Here is an 8,963-nt window from a genome sequence, read left to right as displayed (position 1 = left end):
GCAATTTATGCTGTAAGCACGTGTCCACCTTGCAAGGTGGGCACAGTTCCATATCCATAATTTCTATATTGTAGATCCATAATTTATATACTGTAGATTCATAAAATTTATGCTTTTGATTCCAATTGTTGAACTCTATTTTCACAAATCAGAGAACTATATATTCATAATTTGATAACTATACAGTTTAGAAATTATGAATTTACGGTACAGAAATCCTGAATCTACAGTACATATATTATGAATCTACTGTATAGAAATTATGAATCTATTGTATTTAAATTATGAATCTACGGTTTAGAAATTATGAATCTGAAGTATGAATTTTATGAATCTACAGTATAGAAATGATGGATCTACAATATAGAAATTATGAATCTACAGTATAAAAATTATGGATATGGAACCGTGTCCACCTTGCAAGGTGGGCACGTACTCACAGCATAATGTTCCTCATATTGCATTGTGAACAATGATACAAAAATTTTGTACCTTCAGTTAACACATTATGTACCTATAGTTAACCGTTTATGTACATGTAAACAAATAACTTGATAATTACTGACACGCAATATGATAGATACATGTACAACAACTATCAACTTCAGGTACAGTCGTACAGAATATGTCAATTATAGATACAGAAAATAAAAATTAATTTTGAACCAAGACCTACAATACAAGATAGACCCTGATCCATGATATAATTTGTTCAATCTCAAAGCCCCCCTACGTCCCGGTCAATATAACATCTAGGAGTAACATATTTATGTATTTTTCTTGATTTTCATACACACCCTAAGGTAAAATTTTCAACATTGGCGTCGCCAAATCTAGCCGAAGTGGAAAAGGTCATGCTAATTAACCATTCATCCGCGTTAAATTAACTGCTTTAGACTTTGAATTAATGGACCTAACTCCTAAGTCCTAAGGCACAACCAGGAACCAGTCGAGAAAGTCCATGTGTAGAACCTAGTGAGTGCGTGTGGGACTTATATTAGTACAAGTACACTTAATCCGCGTTAATTAATTGCTTTAATTTAGACTTTGAATTAGTGGACCAAAGGCACAATGACCAGGAACAAGCCGAGAAAGTTCAAGCTTAGGACCTAATTAATGAGTCTGTGTGGGAATTGACTTTGACTAAAGTCATCGCCTGCCCCGGATATAGCGTATAATTTCATGGCCAACCCAACTTTTATATATCCATATACAGATTTGGTAATGTAGTAGTATTACACCTTCATTCTATGTTCAAGTATGGAACAATGTGCCCATGTTGCATGCATATGTTGTTTATTAATGGTGGTTGTTGTCTTCCTGTCTGCCTCGGCTATTGCTCAGACAACCAATTCCAGTCAAGTTGGTCGTCCAGGTTGTCCCACCCGTTGTGGAAACTTGACTGTTCCTTACCCATTCGGAATAGGAATAGGAAGTGGATGTGCCCTTGATCCCGGATTCGAGATATTGTGCGACACCAATAATTCCAATCCACCCAGGCCAGTCCTGAATAGCGGATGGGGCGGCCCACCTATCCCAATCCATGACATATCAGATACACAGATAAGGGTTCCCAGTCCCCGCGTATTTCACCGTTGCAATGACTCCAACGGAGCATTGATTCGTCGTAGCCCAAACCTAAGTTGGTCCCTGGGTTTATTAAAGTACAACCATTACAGCCGCTCCCCTGAAAACAAGATAACCATCCTAGGCTGCGATCAAACTCTGGTGATAACCGACGAAACCAATGCCACTGCCACTACAAAATGCACCTCTCGATGCACCGGTAATGCCTCACAGATTATGCCGGAAAATGGGACTTGTTCCGGCTTCGGCTGCTGCCAATTACCCTTGCCAAAAGGCGTGAACAAGGTCTACAACATAACCATGATCACAAACGCTGGGTCAGGGTCGTCCTTCAATACCTGCGGCCACGCCTTTCTTGGAGAAACGGGTGGGTTCAGATTCCTTGGTGCAACGGATTTAAGTAACGCTGATATTGATCAGAGGGTTCATGATAGTGTTACGGTTGCACTAGACTGGGCAATTGGAAACTTGAGTTGCAAACGAGCCCACAACGCTAGTGGATATGCATGCAAAGAGAATAGCCATTGCGTAGATTCCGACACCGGATTCGGAGGCTATCGTTGCAGCTGCGATTACGGCTATCAAGGCAATCCATATCTGGGTTGCATAGGTGCGTAATTTCATACATTTATATTCCTCATATGTTTAGTTCCGTTAGCAAGTAAAGTTGACTGAAGTTATTATTAATATATAAATTTTATATTTTTAAAAATTATATTAAAAGTATTATTAAAAAATAAATTTAAAATAATTAATAAATATTTAAGTAAAATAAAACAGATGGAGTACATATTGTTTAATATTTATTTTGTTGTATAAAATTTTCTCGGATCATTGTAATTTTGTCCAATTAATTTTTTTTGCAATTGAGGGAGTTAATTGTATTTTCAGGATTAGTTCGAGGGCCTATTTAGCTCTTATCCTATTTGCTAATAACTTAAATCAAACTTCATTAATCAAGACCCATAAATTGAGATGAATGAAGTAATAAAATTTGCATGCATGTTGAATAATATTGTTTGACTTGTATTAGAGGGAATTGGAAACTTGAGTTGCAAGGAAGCGCAGAACAAAAGTGGATATGCATGCCAAGCGAATAGTCATTGCATAGATTCAGACACAGGAAAGGGAGGTTACATGTGCCGCTGTGATGATGGTTATGAAGGCAACCCATATCTAAGTCCAGGTTGCACTGGTGCGTAATCAAATCAATATATACTATTTAATACTCCTTATTTACTTTCTTTTATATATATATATATATATATATATATATATATATATATATATATGACAATAGCAAATAGAAAAGATAGAACTCATAGAAGCTAGATCATGATAACTAAGATGGAGAAAAATGTAGTTATATATAGTAGTATAACAATAAGGATATAATAATTTTGCGTTTTTATCATATGTTCCAGATGTGGATGAATGCAAAGATCCAGAGAAGAATACTTGCGAACTGGGATGCATTAACATTCCAGGGAGCTTCAACTGTAGTTGTCTTGATGGGTACTACAGTGGCGATGGTCAGAGATGCCTTCTTATGAACAAAAAGTCAGATTTTCCATGGTTAAAATTCTTTCTAGGTAATGAACTATATAAAATTATGTTTGAAGGAATGGTATATATGAGTGTATGACGTAGTTTACTGATAACCTAGCTACCATCAATATATATAATACAGGGATAGGATTGGGAGTTTTAGCCATGGTTGCTATAGCTACTTCATTATGCTATGTCATCAAGAAAAAAAATCGTGCTAAAATGAGGCTCAAGTTCTTTGAACAAAATGGTGGTTTTTTACTGAAACAAAGGATCACCTCAAGTGAAGGGGACAATGACGGTGCAGACGTGACAAAAATTTACTCTGCCAAAGAGCTTAGGGAAGCTACCAATAACTATGCTCAAGACATGATTCTGGGTCGAGGTGGAAATGGCACTGTATTTAAAGGAATCTTACCCAACATGCTTGAAGTTGCAATTAAGAGATCAAAAACAGTTGATGACACTCAAGTTGAACAGTTCATCAATGAGGTGGTTATTCTTTCTCGGATCAATCATCGTTATATTGTCAAATTCTTGGGGTGTTGCTTGGAAGCTGAAGTTCCTTTGCTAGTATATGAATACATCTCTAATGGAACTCTGTATCACCATATCCACCGCCAAGGAGGTGCATCGGATTGGTTGTCATGGGAAAATCGTTTGAGAATTGCAATTGAAGCTGCAGGTGCACTTGCTTATCTTCACTCAGCTGCATCCATGCCTATAATCCACAGGGACGTCAAATCGTCCAACATATTGATAGATGAAAACTATACTGCAAAGGTCTCTGATTTCGGGGCTTCCAGGTTAGTCCCTTTGGATCGGACGCATTTGGCAACACTAGTCCAAGGAACACTTGGTTATTTGGATCCAGAATACTTCCAAACAAGCTGGTTGACAGAAAAGAGTGATGTATACAGTTTTGGAGTAGTCTTGGCCGAACTTTTGACAGAAAGGAAACCTGTGTCTCCAAATATGAGTGCGGAGGAGGATAGAAACTTATCCGCATATTTTGTTCGATCCGTGAATGAGAATAGACTATTTCAGATTCTTGTGCCTAGGCTAGTAATTGAGGGGACACTGGACCAATTTGAAAGAATGGCAATACTTGTGAAAAGATGCCTTCAACTTAAAGGAGAAGATAGGCCTAAAATGAAAGAAGTAGCCAGTGAACTTGAAAGTATAAGAATGTCCGCTAAGCATTCTTGGGAGGAGCCTTCTTGTTATGTACATGAAGAGGATGAACCATCAGATCTTTATGCAGTTCCAATTAGCCCATAGATCTTATTACAAGGAATCATGTATAATGCCACACATGAAGGGATGAAAGAATAGGAACATAATGTTACCCACATGAAGAAATTCCAATAGTCTAGCATATATGTAGGCGGCTTGGAGTTTCATATATTATTGAACTTAATTAAATGTTTGTCTTAATATATGCTTTTTTCTGTTAGTTTTTGCTTCCTTTTTCTAATGATTCTGCATTTAATGGTTTGTTTTCCCAATTCTATGTAGGTCTTGTATTTTGTATTTTAGTGAGCAACAGAGATCACTAAATTTTCTCTATTCGTTACAATCCAAAATTATGCGAAACAGGAAAACTTAAACTACCTTGGGTTTGGAAAGAATATAATTTAATAGGAGAGAAAGGGATTGAATGAAACTAACCAGGGTGATAATGTGTGTATGGATGAAGGTGAAAATGTTAAGGAAGCCTTCAACAACTTGTAACACAAAACAACTAGTGATACAAGTTTGAAAATTACTCAACATTATGAAGAGATTATCAGTTTGAAAGGATATATAGACTATATTGGTTTTGGGATATGCTTTTGAGAGTATTTCAAGTCTTTTATAGTGTTCGTGGTGCCTCTAGAGAGGCTCCCGTTGCCAATGTTAATACAAAGTTATAAATTTTCATCTCCGACGGATTGAACTTGAAAATCTATACTCTGATCTCGTGCAGTGTGATATGAATTTGATTACTCAGAGCTGGCTCACAGGATTATTATATGAGAATAAAATCCTTGTAACTAGCTTAGTCCAAAATCATATATGTAGTGAAAATAATAACGTGAAAAAAATACACATGAGACACAAGATGGCAATGCGGTTGAATCCCGAGGCACAGGCCCAGATCAAGATCAATTTAATTAGCAAGTTTATATTAAGTACAACGACACAAGACACTTATACAATTAGATCACCCCTGATATCCATTGAAGTTGTTCAGAAGTATTGTTAATTAAAATTGAATAAAATTCATTCCCTCATGCCACAGGATCCCTCTTGTTTTGGTAATAGAGTAGCTCTCTGTCGGAATAATCTCGCTAGGATATCATTTGGATCGGAACACGTCCGACATACACATGCAATGAGGAACACGCCATTATATTTGAGAACCAAAAGCCCTCCTTTGAAGATCAAGTTACATATAAACCCTTCTTTGAAGAACAAGCTACTTAACTCTGGAGGCCCTTCAACAAGGAATTAGAACGATTCGGTATACTTCTAGTAGAGAATCAAAGGACTTCTCATATTCAGATATTGTACCCCTTCCTATTTGATACATGCTTCATTGTGACCGATACTTTGAATTTAATATATACCATTCAAGTTTTTCGTGTTTACAAATTTTGACACGCACAGGGACAAGTGGACTGCCTCTCACCTCTTCATAGGCACACACATTTCAACCAATGATGGGGTAAACCCGGCCCTTTATGAAATTTGAAATGGAGGAAGCTAAAATATATTCATTGGCACGAGTCAAAACTACCTCATATTCTTTTAAAGGCACCTTGTCATGAGTCAAAACTGCTTCATATCCTTCAAGGCTCCTTGGCACGAGTTGAAACGGCCTCACATCCCTCAAAACTCCTTGGCACGAATTGAAACGGCCTTATATCTTTAACTATAGTGCTGAGATTTCCTTGTACTATATACTTTCGAGTAGTATATATATGCTCTCAAAGGGTTGTACAAGCAAGTTTCAAGGGGACATTAAAATATATAAACACAAAAATTTGAATTATATATATATTCAATTCAAAGTATCGGTAACACAAGTATGTATCAAACAGGAAAGGATACAATCTCTGGATATGAGAAGTTCTCTGATTCTAGAATTATGCCGTATCGTTCATAAACGAGATGAAGATCGGAGATCCACATCAAGAACGGGACAAATTGACAACAAATTGACATCCCTAGATAGCTAATCAATTAAAGCATAAAATCAACTCAAAATGTCACCTATCAGTGACTTTTGAATGTGCATTTCCCCTTTTCGGTTTGCATTGATTTGTCTCGTAGCATTTTAAAAAAAATAAAAAAGTAACCTCAATCAAGAACAATTCGTAAAATTTTCAACGTTCTTGTCGCCAATTCTAGCCGTAGGGAAAAGTGTCATGCTAATTAATTAATTAACGTTGGAAAATCTAGCTTATTGGTACCCGTACCCTTCATCCACGTTAGACGACTTTGAATTAATGGACCTAAGCAGGAACAAGCCAAAAAAGTTAATGTGTAGGACCTAGTGACTAGTGAGTGCGTGTTGGACTTATTAGTACCCTTCATCCCCGGTACGTAATTGCTCTAGACTTTGAAGTCCGAATTTGATGAGCTGACACAATAAAATCAAAATTGACTAGGTCAATAATTCGGACAAATTAGCTCCATAAGAATTAGTCTAATAAATCCAAAACTAATAAACTCCATAGCCAGAACGGGCTAGCTTAAAATTTACTAAGCTAGCCCGAAACTGATTAATTTAAAACACAAGGGGACCATCATTTATATTTATACAATAAAATTTATACAGGTATATATAATAGAAGTTATATTTCATGTGAGTACATATAAACTAAAGCAAATTTCAAACATGATGATGCAGACCTGGGCCTATATATCACTAGTTACCCACACTCTGATTTTCATCAAAGAGTCTTCATCGCCCATCCATATAGATAACTTTTATCCATATACAGATCGAATTGGTATGTATTAATTACACCTTAGCTTCTATATACAAGTATATATGGAACACTGTGCCCCTGTTGCGTGCCGCATATGTTGTTCGTGTTGTTTATTAATTGTGGTGGTCGTGTTCCTGTCTGCCTCCGCTATTGCTCAGACAACCAACTCTAGCCAAGTTGGTCATCCAGATTGTCCCACCAAATGCGGGAACTTGACGGTTCCTTACCCATTCGGAATTGGAATAGCAAGTGGATGTGCACTTGATTCCGGATTCGAGGTGTTATGCGACACCAATTTTAATCCACCCAAAGCAGTCCTCAATAGTGGATGGTACTCACGAGTCTCAGTCTATGACATATCAGATACGCAGATATGGATTCCGAGTCCCAGCGTAATTCACAGTTGCAACGACTCCAACGGAGCATTGATTCGTCGTAGCCCAAACCTAAGTTGGCCCCTGAGTTTAATAAAGTACAATCATTACAGCCCATCCCCTGAAAACAAGATAACCATCCTAGGCTGCGATGAAACTCTGCTGATAACCGACGGAACCAATACCACTGCCACTACCGGATGCACCTCGCGATGCACCGGAAATGCCTCTCAGATGATGCCGGAATATGGGACTTGTTCCGGCATTGGGTGCTGCCAATTACCCTTGCCAAAAGGCGTGAACAAGGTCTACAACATAACCATGATCACAAACGCTGGGTCAGGGTCGTCCTTCAATACCTGCGGCCACACTTTTCTTGGAGAAACGAGTGGGTTCAGATTCCTTGGTGCAGCGGATTTAAGTAATGCTGATATTGATCAGAGGGTTCATGATAGTGTTACGGTCGCACTAGACTGGGCAATTGGAAACTTGAATTGCGAACGAGCCCAAAGTAGTAGTGGATATGCATGCACAGAGAATAGCCATTGCGTAGATTCAGACACCGGATTCGGAGGCTATCGTTGCAGATGCGATTACGGCTATCAAGGCAATCCATATCTGGGTTGCATAGGTGCGTAATTTGCATATATATATATATATATATATATATATATAGAACAGGTGTGGGTTAGTTTGTGTCTCCCATGCGGTTGTGCGGTTTTAACTTGAATCAGTTTTGTATATAACGTGCTTGAGTATTGTGCTTTAAGGTGCGTGTGTTTGTGCTTAATGTGAGTTGTGTGTTGAAACTTAAGTGCATGAGCTTTGTGCTTAAGGTGCGTGAGTTTTGTGTTTAACATGCTTGAGTTTTGTGCTTAACGTGCGTGAGTTTGTGTTTAATGTGAGTAGTTGTTGAAACTTAAAATGCGTGTGTTTTAATTTTATGCTTAAAGTGCGTGAGGGTTATGATTAAGATGCGTGAGTTTTGTGCTTAAGATGCGTGGATTTGTGTTCTGAAGGTATTTTGTTTGTGTGCTTAATATGCGTGTGTTGTGTACTTTGCCTGAGTTTAATGCTTAATGTAAGTCCAACCGCACAACCGCACAGGAAACCCCATCCCGCACCTAAACCCTTCAATATATATAGGGATGACAATGGGTCGGGTGTGGGTCGGGCAGGGCTACATCCATCACCTGATCCACCTTATATTTTCTCCACCCATAACCACCTCTAACCCGCATCGGGTGGACTTTTTCAAAACTCACCCACCCCACCGGGGCAGGTGCCCACTACGGGTACCCACCACTTATCATCTTATTATGTTTTTCAAAAAATAATATTTAAATTATTTACACATAATAAAAACTAAAATTCATTAGTGATACTAAAACATAAATAATGGAAATATTTAAATATAATAACTAAATTGTTAATTTTTAAAATAAACTTAGTAGTTTTGATATAAAAAATATTA

The 8,963-nt window shown here is 37.7% G+C and overlaps 1 protein-coding gene across 1 annotated transcript; it reads left to right on the top strand.

Annotated features, from left to right (window-relative positions):
* The first annotated feature begins 1,224 nt into the window (after positions 1-1,224).
* Positions 1,225-4,551, top strand: LOC109181956 (wall-associated receptor kinase 2-like). The gene is made up of 4 exons (XM_019331942.1): positions 1,225-2,197; positions 2,621-2,782; positions 3,012-3,179; positions 3,278-4,551. The coding sequence occupies exons 1-4, from the start codon at positions 1,261-1,263 to the stop codon at positions 4,414-4,416; spliced, it is 2,406 nt and encodes an 801-aa protein (XP_019187487.1). The 5' UTR covers positions 1,225-1,260; the 3' UTR covers positions 4,417-4,551.
* Positions 4,552-8,963: the final 4,412 nt, after the last annotated feature.

The sequence above is a fragment of the Ipomoea nil genome, unplaced genomic scaffold (genome assembly GCF_001879475.1).
Source record: "Ipomoea nil cultivar Tokyo-kokei standard unplaced genomic scaffold, Asagao_1.1 scaffold1043, whole genome shotgun sequence".
Classification (NCBI taxonomy): domain Eukaryota; kingdom Viridiplantae; phylum Streptophyta; class Magnoliopsida; order Solanales; family Convolvulaceae; genus Ipomoea; species Ipomoea nil.
This window is presented reverse-complemented; position numbering and strand designations above follow the sequence as displayed.

Coding starts and splice junctions, on each gene's coding strand:
- LOC109181956 (XM_019331942.1), top strand. CDS start 1,261: ATGGAACAATGTGCCCATGTTGCATGCATATGTTGTTTATTAATGGTG. Junction 2,198..2,620: donor TCCATATCTGGGTTGCATAG/GTGCGTAATTTC, acceptor GACTTGTATTAG/AGGGAATTGGAAACTTGAGT. Junction 2,783..3,011: donor TCTAAGTCCAGGTTGCACTG/GTGCGTAATCAA, acceptor CATATGTTCCAG/ATGTGGATGAATGCAAAGAT.